The sequence below is a fragment of the Salvia splendens genome, unplaced genomic scaffold (genome assembly GCF_004379255.2).
Source record: "Salvia splendens isolate huo1 unplaced genomic scaffold, SspV2 ctg924, whole genome shotgun sequence".
Taxonomy (NCBI): domain Eukaryota; kingdom Viridiplantae; phylum Streptophyta; class Magnoliopsida; order Lamiales; family Lamiaceae; genus Salvia; species Salvia splendens.
In genome coordinates, this window is record NW_024599611.1 from 1 (window position 1) to 20,875 (window position 20,875).

The 20,875-nt window shown below is 36.9% G+C and overlaps 1 protein-coding gene and 1 pseudogene across 1 annotated transcript; both read left to right on the forward strand.

Moving 5' to 3' along the window:
- Nucleotides 1–5: 5 nt before the first annotated feature.
- LOC121791819 (calmodulin-4-like) lies at nucleotides 6–4,996 on the forward strand (the record flags this gene model as incomplete). The annotated part of the gene is made up of 5 exons (XM_042189647.1): nucleotides 6–73; nucleotides 207–272; nucleotides 2,839–3,006; nucleotides 3,111–3,207; nucleotides 4,596–4,996. Coding segments are annotated over 5 exons (525 nt in total), but the record flags the coding sequence as incomplete, so codon positions are not given.
- A 9,208-nt stretch (nucleotides 4,997–14,204) lies between these two features.
- LOC121791820 lies at nucleotides 14,205–20,093 on the forward strand (annotated as a pseudogene).
- The last annotated feature ends 782 nt before the right edge of the window (nucleotides 20,094–20,875 follow it).

Consider the following 20,875-nt stretch of genomic DNA (forward strand, 5'->3'; position numbering starts at 1 on the left):
GGTGGAAAGGGGATCATTTTAATGCATCAGATGCAGATGGAGATGGCCAGTTGAATATCACAGAGTTCAATGAGTAAGTTTCTGACCCCCTCGGGAGCTTAATATTCAGTGGGAGATTAATCTTTTATTCTTCTTCTGGGATTTGTTTCTTCTTGTGGTCTTTGTCAGCTACTCAGCCTAACTCATTTTCCTTTTTTTGGTTGTAGTTTTCTGCATCCATCTAATACAACCAATCCCAAATTGCTTGAGTGGTTGTGCAAGGAAGAAATAAGGTACTCTGCCTGAACCATAATTTACCTTTCATACGTCATGATTTGTGCTTATTGCCCAATGAGTTGACTATGACATTTGATTTTTAGGTGAATAAACTTGCTTTGACTCTATAAGTAACTTTGAAATTGTTGGTTACTGTAATACTGTTGTTATACTTACTATCTTTTGAATGACATGATCATAATTGAACTGTACATAGGACAAGCTACAACCTCTCCACTATTAAGATTTAAGCATAAATGTATTAACACAAAAAGATGTACCATGTGAATGCCTAGTCTGCATTTTTCCGCTTTTGGAATTATTTATTCTGAAGTCTGAACCGAAACACTCTTAGCGAAATTTCTTATGAGTGCTGATAAATAACATAGAGCAACATCATTTGCTCATCTTTATGATTTTCCATGTATGTAAAATCTAAAGCTATGCTGCTGTTCACTTGTTTTATTAATTCTTGCATAGGACTCGTTCTATGTCTGAAAAGTTGTTGTGGTGTGCTTCTATTGATTGTTGCAACTTGCAGAAGATCTTTAATTCTATATCTGAAAAGTTGTTGTGAGATGCTTCTATTGATTATTGCAGAAGATCTCTCATTCTATGTCTGAAAAGTTGTTGTGGCATGCATCACATACATTTTATATTTCACCAATTTAATAGTTACTTGTTGTCTGAAGTTGTATTTGTTTGAACTATAAAATATTTGATGTATGCTGAAATGTCACAACTAGATTGGAGTCATCAGTTAAAGTGCAATTAAGCTCGACTAGGAAGTGTCTCACCAGTGCGGCTTAAGTTGAAATACACGTCTTCAACCCTAATCTTGCTTATTGAAATAACAATAATAAAAAGACAAATGACTAAAAATAGTTGTTTAGAAATAACACTACTTGTTGAAATACACACATTTTGAGTTCCTGGATACGTACTGATTCTTATTCATGTCAGGTTTCCATAATTAAATAGTTATATACCCATACACCCACACACTGTATTTGTGAGAGCATTCTTGAATTATGATGATTTGCTCTGGGCCGAGTCCTAGAGAGAATCTTTGACGCCTTTGCTTTGTTGGTTCATGACTGCTAACTCTTTTTATCTCTTTGGTTCCTGGCCTGCTTGCCTAATCACTGACAAGTTTCAAATACAATTCTTCTTAATATAGAATAGGCAAAATCAGAACAGTCCTTATATTGATGTGATTCTGTTTTTCTTTCTACCCTTGATGAAGGGTTTGTGATAGAAATGCCTTTGCAAATTATTAAATTTTAAGCATAAAATTAGGGCATCTTAATACAAATGCAGAGTTATGTTCACCTTTGGTCATAGTTAATATGTTAGCTATAAATATGTGAAGTTGAGCCAGAAGACTTTTATCTTTATAATCTATGATGATTACACTATTTGAGTATGCTTGAAAAGCAATCACAGGATCTCCTTATAGAGGGTATTGGCACTATCGTTTCTGATTCATGAGTGGGTCTTTTGGCTTCAAAATAAAATCCACATGGCTAGATGAACACATTGCATGAAATCTTTATCATTTTTTACATCTAATTTGCTGGATAATGACTATTTCTAGAAAGTTATTCCAGCGATTTTCTTTGTCCAAACCGATTTCAGAAATTTGATGACCCAACCATTTATATTTTATAGTGCAGAGACCAAGTTCAAAATATTTGATGAACCATTCATTTATTTCCTATAGTGCAATTTGTAGATTCTCATCTTTAATTTTCGATATTAGATCAGTATGGTTTTAGAAAATGATCTCATTAGCTTGCTTTTGGATAAGTTCTGTAGATAAGTGTGAGGTATCTTATTGGTATAGTTTTGGTTATGTCTCACTCAGTTGATTCATTACAATTTGTTTAGCATGTCACATATCTGGTTGGGTGTGAAGTTAATTCAATAAGGAGCTGGTCATTCAACATTGTGTTATGGACAAATAAAAAGTCTTATATTTGATTCTTGACGACTTTTCTTTAAAAAGTTCTGTGTACAACCAAGTTTAGCATGCTGATCAGGAGGCATGCTGATAATAATAAACAACTAAGTGGAGACCTCTTGAGCAACTTTTGATGTTTATTTCAATTAAGTTGCGTTTAGAAATTTATGAGAAAAGATTGCAGGTTAGTCAAGATGCTTTATGGTGTCTTTGGGTATCTTGGCCTCAAGTTTCTCTATATTTTTATGGGAGATAGAGAATGGATCACTACTAAGCATGGCAAAAATGTGACTGTTCGGTTCATATTTTGCATCTGTACTTTTATACTTCTGCGTTTTTATGATGTTTACTTGTTTAGTGAGTTTTTCCTGTGGAGGTAGAAGCCGGGCAAGAGACCAACTACATATTTTATATTTAGATGACAGTATCATTAATACTCCTATAAGTTATGAATTTCTTTCATTTTCATGCACAAAGTTAAATGCAGTAAAAGTTTTTCTCTGGTTAGATAGCCAATTTACTTTTTGTGAAGCAGACTTTATACGTTTTTTCCATTTTCTGTTTGATTCAATTGAAAGTGATGCATAGCTGATTTCCTCATTTCCATCTACTCACCTAAGGGAAAGAGATACCGACAAAGATGGGAAGATTAATTTTAAAGAATTCTACCATGGAATTTATGACTTGATTAGAACACATGGTGAAGGGGTTCATGATTCGTCACATGAACCTGCTGAGGAGGCCCCAGCAAAATTATTGTTCAGTCAGCTTGACAAAAATGGTGATGGGTAATCTACTGATACATCTAGTCCTGAATCGATTGGGTGGTTGATTGATCATCATGGACAAATATTTTTTAAAATTGGGAATTGACTAGAAATTTGTGTTGCAGCTATTTGTCACATGAAGAATTGCTACTGGTTATTCGAAAAATACATCCCTCGGAGCTCTATTATGCTAAACAGCAGTCAGAGTACATCATGCAGCAGGTATGTTTTGCATTTATGTTCAATTTCTTTGTGGAGAAGTATTTTAGAACACATTGATAATGAATCATGTCCTTCGTTGCTCAGCACTTTGATGAGTTTCAGTGGGAAAGGGCCATAAAGATATGGACTTGTCGCAATGTGTACAATTGTTCAATATGATTAGTTGATTACAACAAAAGCATTCTGCTTACTTCCTCTCTTGAATTTTAGTCATGTATGGATCTTGTGCTTCACCGGCAGATAAATTCTTCAACTAGTGTTTTGAATGAATTAGTGGACCCTTTTGAATATTAAAAGTGGCATAACTCAAGAGCAATAGTGTTGGTGGCTGATCAATCTTTTAAATGGCTTTCTTCTAGGTTAGCCTTCTTATTATGATGGTATTATATTTATAGAGGAATAGGTGAAGAAAAATCCACCCTTCCAGCCTATTCCTAGTTTTTTCTTTAGATGGTCTTTGATTTGGAAGTAAAAAAAAGTAAAGAAGTAAAGATTAGAAATCACATGTAATAATTATCTTGGTTTGTTTTAACGTTTTAGATCTATTATTATTTTGTGCTTATCAAAAAGTCACTGCTTTGATGTATATATGTATTATGCAATTCTTGCACCGTAGGGTAACAGGAGCTAGTTTTTAGTTTTTACATAATATAGACTACTTTTCATGGAAACTATAACCAAATGGCAATCTTCAGAGATTATACTGAGCGTTAAAATAAAGTTGTTATAACTTCCCATCCTATATAACTTCCTTATGCCATACTTATCATATAGCTGGAATCACCTAAATATCCTTGAACTTGGTGAATGAAATATACAAGCTCCATGGCCATCTTTTATCCAATAGTAGTGTTGTCTTTTCTCTGTCATAGCCCATCAATCTGGAACAAAAATGTAGTATAATAGTATAGGTTAATCCTCGGCATACCACATACGTTGATGCATTGTCCTTCAAGTAGCATACGTATTCTCAATCTACTCTATCATAGAACCCCCTTAGACTATTTGTTACCGAATTAGAGTCACAATGATACCAATGGTATGAAGGCTTTGAGGACAACTTACAACCCAAATCAGTCAGTATTTCAAGAAGAGTGTTTGAATGGTTTGTCTAGTTTATTACCAGACTAGCTTGACTATCTAAGAACCAGTTGTACAGCTGAGTTACATTTCATCTTTTATTTTAGATCATTTTTCATTCCTTCTATGCTGGCATTCGGTCCTTTCTTCTTTTTACTTACCATTTCCTCTGTGCTTTTTCTCCAAAAATAATAATTTCACTCTCTCCATTGTCATTAACATACCTTGCAGAACCTCTAACATGAGCCTTCCCTGGAAGACTACCTACCTATTCAGACACCACTGAAGTTTGAGTTGTAATTTTGCAGGCTGATGCAGATAACGATGGGCGTCTGAGCTTGCTCGAGATGATTGAGAACCCATATGTTTTCTATAGTGCTGTATTTGATGAAGATGAAGACGAAGATTATGATTACCATGATGAATTCCGCTAGAACCATCCACTGTTGGGTGGCGGCCAAGGTTGTGGTTTCACTCAGAAATACAATATGCTTCTTTAATCCTTTCACCTCAAACAACAGGTGCTGATCTGCTGGTAGTGACACTCTAAAATTTTGTTCCTCAAACTAATACTATAACAACCCCCCTCCCCCCTCCAAAAAAAGGTGTAGATTATTTGTAACTATGATTTCTCATAATTTACTTGTAATTTTATAGGGGATTGGTTTTTGAATCAGTGAATTCTTGGCAAACATCATTTTTTGAAATACTACTTTACTCCCTCCATCCCAACTTAAGAGTCCGGTTTTGTCATTTTCGTTCGTCCCAACTAAAGAGTCTTATTTCATTTTTACCATAAACGGTAAGTAGGCCCCACATTCCATCAACTTATTCCACTCACATTTTATTTTAAAGTAATACTTCATCCGTCCTTGAAAAAAGTATGCACTATTTGGAAATATCTTCTTTCTAATGAAGTGAGATCCATTCTCCACTAACAATACTTAAAAAACGTATCTATCTATTTCTCTCTTACTTTACCAATAATACATTAAAATCTGTGCCGAACTCAAAGTTCATAATCTTTGGGGACGGATGGAGTATATATAACTGAGACTCATATTCCACTAATTTATTCAACTCGTTTTTCTTTACATTTTTTTAAACTCATGCCCTGACTAATTAGGACTCTTAAGTTGGGACGGAGAGAATATCATCCATTATCGGGCGGTTCAATTGCCATAATTACTTGTGATTAATTATTTGTGATTAATTAATCTTATCTCTTATATTATATTGCATTTATTTCAAAAGTTTAGTTCGTGACAATATATCTTGACCCGTCTTCATAAAGTCAAGATTAAATTGTATCTTATGATTAATTGACTTATTTAATCATCTACAAAAGTCTTCATAAAGTCAAGATTAAATTGTATCTTATGATTAATTGACTAATTTAATCATCTACAAAATCTATTGTGATGTATACTATCTCATTAGTATCTCGTAGAAACCGAACCTTACCTTTATTGACTAAGGTGATATATAGTTTTTTTGCTCAATCGATTGAGGGAAATAAAATTTTTGCAGTCAAATCGTTTCATATTCCATTTTGATCCTGAAATATACTTTGAAAATTATCGATTTTTCTGAAAAACCAACCAAAAAGGAAAAGCATCGATTTACTGATAAACTAAAAACAGTAATCGAACGATCTCTCTTTCCCTCTCAAAATAAACAACCAAATGATATCACTAAACTCGACAACCTCAAATTTCCTCAATTTCAATCAATTTCCACCATCAACCCTCAAACATCACCTTCCAATCCACCCTCGAACCGTAGTAACGAGAGGAATAAGTCCGATTAAACTTAATAGGATGGATGAATGACAATACAAAAGGGAATGGTGAACTAGTTGATAGGTCGTGGACTTGTAGAATGACGCCATAATTGGGATGGTGAATCGTTTGATAAGTCAAAAATCAAACTCCGAGCACCATGCTTCAAGGAGACGAGACAATGAATTTTAATATCACATTTTTATTGATAAATTATTCTCCAATTTTCATTCAGAATGTTCATTATGCAGACAAATTAAAACCTATTCACATAAAGAAAAAGATAAGAATAAAAAATAAAACTTAAAATATACTACAAAAAAAAAACAAAATTAGATAAGGCTAATCCCTCTACCATGACCATCTACATGTACTATTTGAATAAGAAACATGCTTAATACCAATTACCAAATAAACTATTAAGGAAAATTAATTACTTCATCAGCCACAATTTTAGGATATAAGGGTGTCCATAATATCCTAAAATTGTGGCTGATGAAGTAATTAATTGTAGCTCGAACTCATTTATTCAATTCATATGGAATTTCAGTTTAATATTGAAACGATGATTCTCGAGTTGCATTCAATACATTGAGAGCTTCAACTTTATTTTAAAGCGTTGATTCTTGAGTTAAATCATGAGATTTGATGAATCTTCGTTATTTTTTATATTGCTATTAATTTATTTTTTTAATCAAGTAAAAATTTCACATAAATTGAGAAAATTTAAAAAAATTGTCACAATATAACCGCGATTATATAAATCAACTTTCTGGTCTAAATTTTTCGGTTAAGAGCATTAGCAATGGTGGCCTATCTCCGGAGGCCGGAGCCCATCTCAGAGCCTATCTCCATTTTTCCTGTCACGTCATCAGACCCATCTCAGAGCCCATCTCCCTACAATGAAAGTCCATCCCAGAGCCTATCTCATAGCTCATCTCATTTCCACATCAGCACTATTTTATTTCACTTTTAATTGTTAATGTAAATTAAATACATCGTAATATACGGCAAAAACATATTTCATTTTAAAAACTAATTAAAACATAAATGTCTAAATAGTATAAATAAAATTACATAATAAATTCATTATTCGATGTATTACAATATTGAAAAACAGAATACAACGAGAAGCGAATCGAATTTAAATAAAATTACATTAAAACATTAGTGCCTCCGTGAAATGAAGGAGAGGAGATTGAGGTATTTATAATAGGAGAAAAATTTGTTTTTTTTAAAAAAAATATCAAAATCGGCTCCGCCATCGGCCCCGAGCCTTCGCAATGGAGGCCCATCGCAGGGTAGATGCGAAGCCCATGAACTATTGGCTGGGACGATTGATTGGCCATGGGGCGGAGGCGTTGGGGAGGGGGAATCGGCCCTCCCTCCGCAATGGTGACCTGTGGGCGCCGATGGGGAGACCGATCGCTCGGCCCTTGCGATCAAGGATGCTCTAATTAATATGTTGAATACCTTTACGAAAGTAATTTAAGATTGTGACATTTTTGTGAAAAATGCTAGTATACGTACTTATCTAAAAATCATTTATTGCTTTATAAAAGGATACTAAAAATTAATATAATAGGAAATTTTAATTCAAAATTTAAATCGAACTTAGATCAATTAAAGTTAGCAACCTTTACTCCATTAAAATAGACAGGACTATTATTTAAAAAAATACTTCGTATATATATATTCTTAATATCGATAACAAATTATTTGGTCTTAAAGATGGTAATCGAGAGAGATATTTGAAGATTGATAAGGCATTTTGGATATGGAAGTAGAAGTAAAGAGATAAATTGTTTGTATTTGTTTTTGATTAATTTGAGAGACTCATCACCCTAGTATTTATAGGGATTTTGAGACTCTTCATATACACTCATGAATGAGGATTGGAACCATACAACTAGGAACTCTACAACATTAATAATGTTCTAGGTACCCTAATGTAATAAATGATGGGCGGCTACTTGTTTTTCCAACACTCCCCCTCAAGTTGAGAAACGGTATCTCCGATACTCAACTTGCCGAGAAATTCTTTGAAGACTTTAGGATGTAGCGCTTTGGTCAGTATGTCCGCAAGTTGCTCCTCTGATCGGACAAATGGAAATTCTATAATGCCGCTTTCAAGCTTTTCCTTGATAAAGTGACGATCGACTTCGACATGTTTAGTTCTGTCATGTTGCACTGGGTTTTCTGAAATGCTGATTGCTGCTTTATTATCACAAAAAAGTTGACTTTTCCGTGTGGGTGGAAAGCCAATTTCTGTTAATAATCTCCTTAGCCAAAGTATCTCCATCAGGCCACTTCTGGTCCCCCGGAATTCGGCTTCAGCGCTTGATAGGGCTACAACTTTCTGCTTCTTGCTCCTCCAAGTGACCAAGTTGCCGCCAATAAAGGTAAAATATCCTCCAGTGGATTTTCTGTCAATTGGATTGCTTGCCCAATCAGCATCAGTGTATCCATCAACTTCCAAGTCATCATTTTTCTCTAAGAACACTCCATAACTGGTTGTCCCCTTTAAATATCTAACAATCCTCATAGCAGCATCCATATGATCTTCCTGAGGCTGATGCATGAATTGACTGACAACTCCAACTGCATACGTGATGTCGGGCCTAGTATGAGAAAGATAGATAAGTTTACCTACTAACCGTTGATATCTTTCACGGTCTGTAGGCTTAGCTCCATCCACAATCTTCAATCCATGGTTGGGTACCATTGGCGTTTCAGCAAGCTTGCAGTCCAGTAATCCCGTTTCTGCTAACATGTCAAGAACATACTTCTTCTGCCTTAGGAATATTCCGTGCTTGGATCTCAACACTTCAATTCCTAGGAAGTACTTTAAAGCTCCCAAGTCCTTCATTTCAAACTCCCTGAAAAGATTCTCCTTTAGATTTTGGATCTCCTCGGCATCATCTCCTGTTATGATCATGTCGTCAACATAGATTATTAGACATGTCATTTTGCCGTTCCTTTTCTTTAGGAATAGTGTGTGATCTGAATGGCTTTGTTTGAAGCCATGTTTGAACATTGCCTGGCAAAATCTTCCAAACCACACTCTGGGGGATTGTTTTAACCCATAAAGAGTCTTCCTCAGTCTACACACCTGTCCTCTTCCAAATGAGTCAGAAAAACCTGGGGGGACCTCCATGTAGACTTCTTTGTCTTTCTCAAGTTCTCCATGAAGGAAGGCATTCGTAACATCAAACTGGTATAATGGCCATTCCTTACATGCAGCTACAGATAGAAGCGCTCTTACTGTATTTAGTTTGGCCACAGGGGAGAAAGTTTCTTCGTAGTCTACTCCATATACCTGAGTATATCCCTTAGCAACCAATCTTGCCTTGTATCTCTCGATTGAACCATCTGCACGCCTTTTTATGGTGAAGATCCACCGACATCCTACTGGTTTCTTTCCCGGAGGTAGAGCACACTTTTCCCACGTTTCATTTTTTATCAAGGCATCAATCTCCTTCTTCATGGCTTCCCTCCATTGCTTGTGTTTCATTGCCTCTTCGAACGACTGCGGAATCTCTTCTTCTTCATAAAGTGCAGCTTCGAATGCCCTAGCCATTTCGGTAAGGTGTCCCTGGGTGAGATTGGCAATACTGTATCTAGATTTCCGCCCTTTCCAGTCTGGCGAATATCTCCGAGGAGGAATGCCCCTTGTACTTCTTTGGGGCAATCTATCGTGCCCTGTCTCTTGTTCCGTTGGTGGCTCATTTGTATCACTTCTGTTTTCCCTGTCACTGTTAGTGGTTTCAAGTAGGGTACCAATATTGGGATCAGAAGTGTTTACCTCAGGATTCAAAGACTGGTCGGATAGCTCGGTGGGATCCTGAAGCGACACATCATGTTCTTGGGGATTTGACTGCTCGATGGTATTGCTAACTTCCTCCGTTGGACCAACTTCTGTGACAGGATTTGGGTCTGACTCATTTGTTTGGTTGTTCTCTCCCTCCCCCTGAATGGTTTCTCCCCAAAGAGGTAGCCAATTTAGTGCGTCACTACTCGAGTTTTCTAACTTACCCTCCCCCTGACCGCTAGATTGGCTATAGAAATACTTGCTTTCAACAAAGTCGCAGTTCATAGTTGTGTACATACGATCTGTCGAAGGGTCATAGCATCGATAACCTTTTTGATTTTTTCCATAACCCAAGAAGACACATTTTACTGCACAAGGTGAGAATTTGTCCCGGTCATGTTTGGGGATGTGGACAAACACGGTACAACCAAAAATTTTGGGGTCGAGATGGAGGGACGATGGTACCGAGTTTTGGGAAGAGAAGACCTCTAGAGGAGTTTTGAAGTTAAGGATCCCTGTGGGAAGACGATTTAAGAGATAGACGGAAGTTGCGATGGCTTCTAGCCAGAAGGATTTTGGGATGTTTGATTCAATGAGGAGGGCACGGGTGATTTCTAGGATATATCGATTTTTCCGCTCGGCTACCCCATTTTGTTCTGGTGTATAGGCACATGAAGTTTGGTGGACAAGGCCATTTTCAGTGAAGAAAGATGTCATCTTAGAGTTCACGTATTCCCTCCCATTATCAGATCTAAGGATTTGAATTCTAGAGTTATATTGGGTTTGGACAAGACGATAGAACTCAGTAAATTTCTCGAAAACTTCTGATTTTGTTTTCAAAAAATAAATCCACGTCATACGCGAAAAGTCATCAATAAACAACAAAAAATATCGAAAACCTTGTCCTCCAGTAACCGGAGCAGGGCCCCACACATCAGAGTGAACCAAAGCAAAAGGTGATTTTTCTCTATTGTTGTTTAATTTGAAGGAGTGTCTGTGACTTTTTGCTAAAACACAAGTTTCACAATTCAAAACATGCGTAGAAGAAACTAACTCAGGAAAGAGTAGGCGAAGATAACTTATGGATGGGTGCCCTAACCGGCGATGCAAGAGCCAAATCTGTCTGTCAATTAGTCCGTGAGTTAGCATCGCAGTACTCTGTTGGGCAATCTCATCCACGTAGTACAATCCATGTCGTTCAGTGCCACGCCCAACTATCGTTCCCGTCTTGATATCCTGTAACATACAAAATTGAGGCTGCATTAGCAATTTGCAGTTGAGATCTCTTGTTACATGACTAACAGACAGAAGTTTGTGGGACAATGAAGGACATAAAGACAGTTCGAGAGGCGAAGGGTTGGTGAGATAGTGACAGTTCCCGCCCCCTCTACTTGTGCTAACTCCCCACTAGCCGTTTGGACAAAATTTTTTGTGGATTGAGAAATATCGAGGAAGTCCGATGCATCAAAGGACATGGTATCGGTTGCCCCACAGTCAAAAATCCAATGGTAGTCTTTAGGTCCTATTTGGGAGGATGATGAGTACGCAAGAGGCTGGAAAGAATTTATACACGGGATGGATGGCTTAAATTCAAAAATATCAGATGTAATTTTTGAATTTTTAAAGATGAAGGCATTTTTTCGGAAATTTTGACCATTGGTGGGCTTTTCTGGAATATTTGGACATGGGGAGTGGTTTTTGATATTTTTGGATTGTTTGGGGGTGCATAGTGGACGAAAGGTAGAGGTGGGGTATATTTTGGGAGTGTCTAAGAGTTTGGGGACCAGTTTGCAAAGTGAGAGATGAGTGGGGTAATATTTTAGAGGGGCTTGGATTTGGGGGGCCATTTGGCAATTTTTGATTAGGATTAAAAAAATTCCATCCTTCCAAATCAACCGTAGCAGCTTCAGCCTCCACCCAAACTTCCTCAGATTTGGGAGTTCCGACGAGAAACTGGCCGCCGGCCTTCCTCCCCTCGGTTCCCTTGTCGGCGGTGGCTGATCGGTCCTCGCCGCTCGCCCAAATGATCGGTACTTTCAAGTTTGGCTTCAGCAGCTGACGACGGATGCTGCAGACGCTGCTTCAGCCGGCAACTGGTGTGGCTTCTTCCGGCGACGGATGCTGCCGCCGACTGGTGTGATTGACGACCGATGTGGCTTCTTCTGCCGCCGACGCTGCTGTCTGTGACGAGTGGAGCAGCAGCCGTTGACGTCGACTCTGCTTCAGCCACCGCCGCTGCGTACGTCTTCTTCGGAGTTGAATGAGTTGCAGAGAGTGGCTGTAGTGGAAGATGATTAGTCTCTGCGCCGAAGTTCTTCGGTTGGTAGGAATTTTGGTTTTCATTTGTGTTGGCTTTATACAAATCAATTAGATTTGAGATTGTCTCGATCAATCGCTCGAAAGTGTATATTTGGCTGACCTCCATTTGAGGTTTTGTTTTTTTTTTTTATTTCCTGCTCTGATACCATCTTAAAGATGGTGATCGAGAGAGATATTTGAAGATTGATAAGGCATTTTGGATATGGAAGTAGAAGTAAAGAGATAAATTGTTTGTATTTGTTTTTGATTAATTTGAGAGACTCATCACCCTAGTATTTATAGGGATTTTGAGACTCTTCATATACACTCATGAATGAGGATTGGAACCATACAACTAGGAACTCTACAACATTAATAATGTTCTAGGTACCCTAATGTAATAAATGATAGGCGGCTACTTGTTTTTCCAACATTTGGTAACAAAGAATAATATATCAATGAAACTTACTTGAACAACAACATAGAGTAATAAATAGATTACTGTATTTTTAATCTCAAATATATTTATCTTAAAGCATCAGAGCATCCACTACGCTGTCCCCCTACCATCCCTTAATCGTCCCTTAAACTACTATTTGAGGACCTCTTTGTACTTTATTCCTCCATCCCTTAACTAAGGGACGGAACCTGCAACGCTCTTTCCCTTATTCCGTCCCTTAAATTACTATTCATTCAATTTCATTTTTTATTTTTTTTCCAACACAATTCAATTAAAACAACACACTTCATTAAAATTAAAATAACATTACAACATAAAATAAAAATACAACTTAAAATAAAAAAAAAACATAATTAAAATCTTAAAAAAATAAAAATGACATAATTTAAAATACAATTTTATATGGACATCCTTGAATGTTTTATGTTTCACTTTCGATGTGGGACAAAATCATTCTTGGATGTCTCTATAAAAGAGAAACAACCAAGAATGATTTTGTCCCACGTCGAAAGTGAAACATAAAACATTAAAGGATGTCTCTATAAAAGAAGAACAACCAAGAATGATTTTATCCCACATCGAAAGTGAAACATAAAACATTCAAGGTTGTCTCTATAAAAGAGAAGCAACCAAGAATGACTTTGTCCCACATCGAAAGTGAAACATAAAACATTCAAGGTTGTCTCTATAAAAGAGAAGCAACCAAGAATGACTTTGTCCCACATCAAAAGTGAAACATAAAACATTCAAGGTTGTCTCTATAAAAGAGAAGCAAACAAGAATGACTTTGTCCCACATCGAAAGTGGAACATAAAATATAAGCAACCAAGAATAAGAATGACGCCGGCGAGTGGGCGTCACGCACGACGCCGGGTCGCGCCACGTCGCCTAGGCGCGTGGCGAGACGGCCCGTCGCTTGCCTCGGAGACATGGGACGCGGGACGGGACGGCGAGCTGCAACGCGTCGCTCGACGGACCCGTCTCTCCGGGACGGGTCGCGGGACGCCGGCACGACGCGTAGTGGATGCTCTCAGCAGTGGCACGGTTCCCCGCGGGATTCCTAAAAACACCTCCTACCACGTCATACGAACTTCCCACTGCACTGTCACGTTATAAGGACTTCCTACTACACAGTAGCGGACATCCCCAAGGACTTCCCACAATTAAAAAAGCCACAGATTCACAAATTAAACAATTCCCGGAAACAATTTACGGAATTAAAATTTCGACACAAATAGGGAAAAAAATTCCATTAAATAAAAAAAAGGAAAGTACATTTCACCGAATAAAAAAAACATTTCAATAATTAAAAACTACATCACAACCCCTCCGCTGCCATATATATAGAAATTTGAAAAAAAAATTCAATGAAATAAACGGGAATTCCGCGCGGACGTCCGTAGAAGTCAACACAATGACGGATGTAACTGCAGAGTCAACACAATGACGGACGTCCGCCGCGAAATTTCGGCACGCCTGGGCGGGCTCTAGTGCTGATGCTCTAAGTTGTGATTTGCAATCGTATTGAAATAGAAGTAGTTTAAAGTAAAGGCTGTAGAGAAGACGCCCTCGTATTTCCCTCTTCAACTCTGTCGACCAAATGTTTCAGTCCACGAGCGGCGGTAATGGCAGCGGAGGCGGCGCTGGACTAGGCGGCGATGCCGCATTCCACAATGGCTTCCTCCACGGAGGCGGCGCTCAATTGACTCGCACTCGCCCGCGCAGGGGCACCCGCCGCAGGCAACATGACCAAGGCGGCGCCGCTTCCGACCCTAGGGTTTCCCAGCTGCAGGAACACCACGATACAGAGCGGCCTCCTCGTCCTTGTACGGACTTCGATGTCGCCTATTTCAACTCCTACGCTCACCTTGGCATTCACGAAGAGATGATCAAGGTACGGCTTCTGCGTGCGCTCAATACTGCCTTTTTGTTGCTGATTTTTGGTGTTAGCTTTTGGTCTTTGGACTGTAATCAAATGTACGTGCGCCTTGTGCCAACGTTTGGTTTTGAACTATATGAAGGAAAGGTGGGAAAAAGGAAGTAATTGCTATGTTTGATAACTGAAAGCATCGAAGAAAACATTCATGCTATGGCATATGCTGCATTATGCAGGATTTTGTTGCTCTTTATTATTATGAAATATCTTGTGTGATTTTGTTAGAATTGACGTACTTTGGGAGTTATATATTCGAGATTGAACACCATTTTTATGTGATAGTCTACTGAGTATAGCCATCTCTAGTGTCTTAGTTAATCTACAAAAGCAATAGCCTAACAGGTAAAGGAAATCTTATGTGTTCATTTACATTGGCACACGCACACAAAGGCCATATATGATTTGTTTCTCCATTCATTTAGGTACTTTGGAAGCCTAGATCTCTGAGCCTGATAGCCTACTGAATTTATGTCCAATTCTAAGCTCCTTTTCTGCACATCATCTTAATTAGTAGTCGTCTTAATTAGTAGTATAAGCCAAGTGTGAGTCCTAATACTGGTTTTGAACTTATATGTGCTGGTATTATAACTGTCATTTTGTTGTAGATGTGGAACTCTTAAGCTCTTGTTTTGCTAACTTAGTTATTAGCCTTGACCATTGAGTTCTTTCTTCTATTTATACTCTCTAAAAATGAGGAAAAAGGGGGGAAATTATGTGCAGGATAGTTATCAGTATGTGTTCATTTACATTGGCACACGCACACAAAGGCCATATATGATTTGTTTCTCCATTCATTTAGGTACTTTGGAAGCCTAGATCTCTGAGCCCGATAGCCTACTGAATTTAAGTCCAATTCTAAGCTCCTTTTCTGCACATCATCTTAATTAGTAGTCGTCTTAATTAGTAGTATAAGCTAAGTGTGAGTCCTAATACTGGTTTTGAACTTATATGTGCTGGTATTATAACTGCCATTTTGTTGTAGATGTGGAACTCTTAAGCTCTTGTTTTGCTAACTTAGTTATTAGCCTTGACCATTGAGTTCTTTCTTCTGTTTATACTCTCTAAAAATGAGGAAAAAGGGGGGAAATTATGTGCAGGATAGTTATCAGTATATTACCCCAAAGATGAACCACTATAAGTACCCGTCCTCTACCTTCAACGATAGAAGCGTTTATCTAATCAATGAAAAGCCCAGACTAATTTCACTTTGACTAGTTCATAGGCTCAGTGAGAAGATGGGAGATGCTGCTGAAAAGCTCAAGGGTTTTACTTTTTAGAAATTACTTGGAATAAATAAAAAACTGAAGAGATTGTTGGCAACTTAATCCTCAGACCAATTCAGAGGGTTTTTCCTTGCTTTTTGCTGTCTATATTCATATTCTTATGGTGAAAATTCCTTGTCTATCTGGTGTTGGAATGTCACATAAGGTACTTTGAAGTTTTTCAATCTTTTTTCTTGTCCACCTTAAGCCTTGTTAGCATCTATTGTCTCTGATTTCATAGGTCAAATAGCCAATACTGCTATGTAGATGTTTAAGTGGAGCCTATATGAACATATCTATCTTATCTTACAGGACCGCACACGTACTGATGCATACAAAAATGCAATATTCCAGCATCAAGATCAAATTGCAGGAAAAGTGAGCATTTGATTGGTGGTCCATAAAGTGTTTTGATCATTAAATTGTCTGTGACAGGTTTTTAGTCCTGATATTGACACATCACTGCTGGTATCTGCTTCCTTCTGATTATGCGTGTAATATAGTTGCTAGTTCAAAATTTAGTGATACATGTGTTGATGGAGAAAAAGAGATCAAGAGTATAATGTCTGCTTGAACTAATTTCTATGTTCCCTCTTAAATGATATACTGGCTAAAGTTGTCAACTCCTGGGGTCTAATTGCTGAATTCTAAATTTTCTCAACTTGAATGGTGGTTCTTGTACTTCAGGTTGTTCTTGATGTTGGTTGTGGCACCGGAATTCTCTCTATATTTTGTGCCCAGGCTGGAGCAAAGCGGGTATGATCCTCTTACTATTTACTGACCCTGTCAAGACACTGGATCTTACTGAAAAATGTGATTTTGTCATATACTATATGGTTATTCTGCCAGAAAGTACTGCGACCTTCAAGTTGTAATTATGTATGCTTTTTCTACAAGCCCAGATATTCATATATGTAGATTAAATCCAGTGTATGATTTTTAAAATGCTCAACTAGAACCCTGGACATTAAGCATGGATTTATAAAAATGAATCTCTATATTGCCAATTGTAGTGCTTTGTATACTTCTCATATTGTATTTGTGTTCTGCAAAATTAACACAAGTTTTTCAGACAATTCTACTCAGATTCCATGCAAGCATCATTTTGTTTCAAAGCGGCAATGACCCCTGAGATGGACAAGCTCCATAAATCATAGTAGTTGTTAACCTTGAAATACATGCCCATTTTTTCTGAGATTGGGGCTCAAAATAATTCACTTAAATTAGTTTTAACTATTTGCACTTTCAATTTACTTGGAAGTTGGGTATCGGTAAGTATTTATGAGATCAAGTTGCTGGGCTACTGGTATTTTGTCCGAGATTTTCTGAGTAGATTTTGACTGTAATATCTTCTTCATGTTTGCTTCCAGGTGTATGCAGTTGATGCCAGTAATATTGCAATTCAGGTGCTTTTGTCTTAATGGTTGATTTATACTTGTTGGGACATGCTCAATCAAATTGTCGTGTTGTCTTGTTGAATACTGTGGTATTCTTTTCTTCCAATCTACTTACAAATCTGTGATTTCCATGTGAAGATTCCTTCTTGTTACGACTACGAGAGTGTTTAATATGAAAGCATTAAGTGCAGAATTCGGACAGTAAAAAATTTCAATTTCTTCCACCCTAACTAGTACAATAAGGGTCCCCTACTTTTGATGATTAGTTTAGATAGATAAAAATAGTATGTTAATCCCTAGTTGACTTAGACGGAATGATATTTTGGGATATCCCAAGGCTCTTGATAACTCATACAGTTTGAGCTAATTTTTCTTGATTCATATCCCTTTTAAGGGATGAACCAGTCCTTTGTATCGTTTCATACTTCTTTGAATTCGTTCTACTAAGTATCATGTCTTTTAATAAAATCTTACTGTTTTATTAATGAAATGTCGAAATCTATAGCTTATTATGAAAGAGCAGCCAAATTTTACCTTTGTGCAACAAATAGACCAAAAATAGGGTTAACACCAACCAATAATGAGTTCAAAACACTCAACCTTATAAATGAACATGTCAGACATCTCTTGAAAAATGACATGCTTCTTGGTGTTCCTGCACCGTTGCAGAGTTAAAAAAGAAAATGATTTATAGGATCTAAGGTGTGATGCAATTGCTGCCTGTGTTTTATGTCCTTATACATTGCTACACTAGAAAAGGTCAAGTATGATTATTCTTAAAGAGTTTTGTATGAGAAAATGGATATAACTGAGATTAATCAAGATACATTCTTAAATCAAGCCTTGTAATTAAATTTTATTGGATGCAGTCATAAGCTTATAAAGTTAACTAACCTAATGAAACTTGTCTAATGATGACCGTAACTCAATTGTAATTATATTGATTGTTTGAGCCTTTGAGGATGTATGCAAATTATAATTATAGGAATTCAACCTTTAAAATTTGTTTTCCCTCAATCTTCATGGGAAGACTTTCTAATACAGAAAGCTGAATTTTTGTACAGTTGGGCTGAGTGAAACTGAAATACCATTGTTTGCAAAATAGAGCTGTTTAATGAGAAAGGGTGTTGAATAGAAAGCAGAACCATTATGTGATGACTGATGATGACCTGGATGTTATAGATTATGCTTGGTTGCGTCTTCTCCCAATGAGATTTTGGCATACTGCCTGCTATTGAGTGGTAAAATTTGGATAATGGAATTCAGAAAATCCCAGCGGTGTGCTGGGTGCCTGGGAGAATTTGAAATGCATATTGTTTCGCAAATAATGGCTTTAAAAGAGGAAAGGCTGTTGATGAGGCTTATAATGTGGATGATAGAAACTAGACTGAAAGTAGAATAGCATCTATCAATATTGACCTTTGGCTTTTTCTGATTTGGGGAACAAAGTTTATGCATTCCAATGACAAATTTTCATTTCAAATTTTCATTTTACAAAAAAAGAAGGAACATCTGACATGTGTCTTGTAGCTTACTTTGCTTATTCTATTCTTCATTCAAATGTCTCCATGTGGTTGATTGATGCTAACTATTTAAACTGTCATGCCAGGCAAATGAAGTAATCAAGGCTAACAACTTGTCTGACACAGTATTGTATTGCATGGACGAGTTGAGGTAGGCTATTTATTTGAAGTATGCTACATCTTGTTTTTAATGTTCATAACAGCTGTTATAGAAAATTTGTTACAGTGTTTTGGATTTGAGAACTTTTATAGCTGAATCAAACTACATAAATTTTATAATAGATAACTTGAACATAATATCTTGCTGAAAGTGATACCAGGGGGTAATGAATAAATAACAAGGTCTTAGCATGAGGATATTGACTTGAATGTTCAGAATAAATAGCTATTGTGACTTTGTGTACTTGGTATGGGTGGTACATAATCACGTGATATAAATTTTTTCTGTATTTCCTGTTTATCAACACCAATTTCATAATTTAGATCCTTGTAGGTAATTGTCCAAATTGATCCATACATTGATAAGTTCTTAGTGTGATGATGTCATGTCCTTGAATTTCAAAATGTCTTTTTGTTTAATATATTGGGGGTAGGAGCATTTACATTGTGCTGTCCACTACAGGATGTCGAGATTGATGAGAAAGTTGATGTAATTGTTTCTGAATGGATGGGCTACATGCTTCTTTATGAGGTGATATGAATTTGCCAGTTTTTTCTGGGTTAATAGTATAATTGCATTGTCTTGAGTCGCGACATGTCAATTGCATATTATTTCAATTTAAATTTAAGTCTTCAGTTATTACTAGTGTAAACTTTGACTAACATGGTAATATGGTATATGCTTGCTCTACCATCATCAGAGCATGCTGGGGAGTGTTATTACTGCCAGAGACCGATGGTTGAAACCTGGAGGTCTTATCTTCCATCATACGCCACGGTATAACTTTGCTCCATCTCTATCCCTTCTCATGCTAGTTGCTACCCAACCTGCATGTGGTCATTGATGGAATATGGCATGGATATGATTGGATTTCGGCTGTAGCTTCTGCTTAATTTTTGTTATACTGTTTTATTTATTGCATTGTATTTGTTACCATGAATTGATATATGTTTGCGAGAACTTTTCTTATGATATAGTCTAGTGCACAATCACCTTGGGATGTGCATCAATATCATCTTAGGATTTTACAGTTAGTGGGATTTCTTATGCTTACATTCACTGGATTAGTGAGTATAATGTTGTCTTTTGAACATTTGCAGTTGTACATGGCCCTGTCTCTTATCCAGAACGATATAGTGAAAGTGTTGATTTTTGGCGCAATGTCTATGGAATTGACAGTGAGTGCTTTTTAATTCTTTTGTCGAAACATTCAGTTATTTGCTGCATTTTCTTCTAATACAAAATTGCTAGGCTAAGATAACTTTCTTGGTATGCTTAAGGTGCTCCTTTGTATAATGTCATACAAATATTATATATGTACATGTATAGAACTATAGATATAGTTCTTCTTTATTACAAAACAGTCATTCCAGTTCAAAAACCAAGTCACAATTGAATTCAAGTCATCTGTTAATATGGTAGAACATCAGATTGTAAATATGACGGTTATACCAAGTACCAATTGCATGAAAAATAGTAGTTCTGTTCTTAATTGATATTATATTCAACATTACTTCATGATTAAACTCATTTCTATGTGATATATTCTGAAGAAATTCAATTGCATCGGGATCAAACCGGGTTATGCAAAACTAGATATATTTACTAATGAGCTTGCATCAACTCTTGATTCCATATTTTCACACAGTCAGACGTCTTCAGCAGTCTAGGGTTACCTCCAAAACAATATGAATTTTGACCTTCTAGTCAATCAGTTTAGTTTGTGAGGGCTAAGCAAACTGAGGGCCACATCTATTTTTACAATGGGGCCTTATAATAAGATGGACCTTATGAATTTTGTTTGAGTTACATAATCATTCTATTGGTTTATTATATTAATTCTGATGTGAAAACAAAGATCAAATTTCATGAATGTGTTGTCCACTTTAAGTTGTTGAATGGTTATATCTAATTGACTAAGTATACCTGAAACTTTATGGGGTTCAGTTCCAAGTTTCCA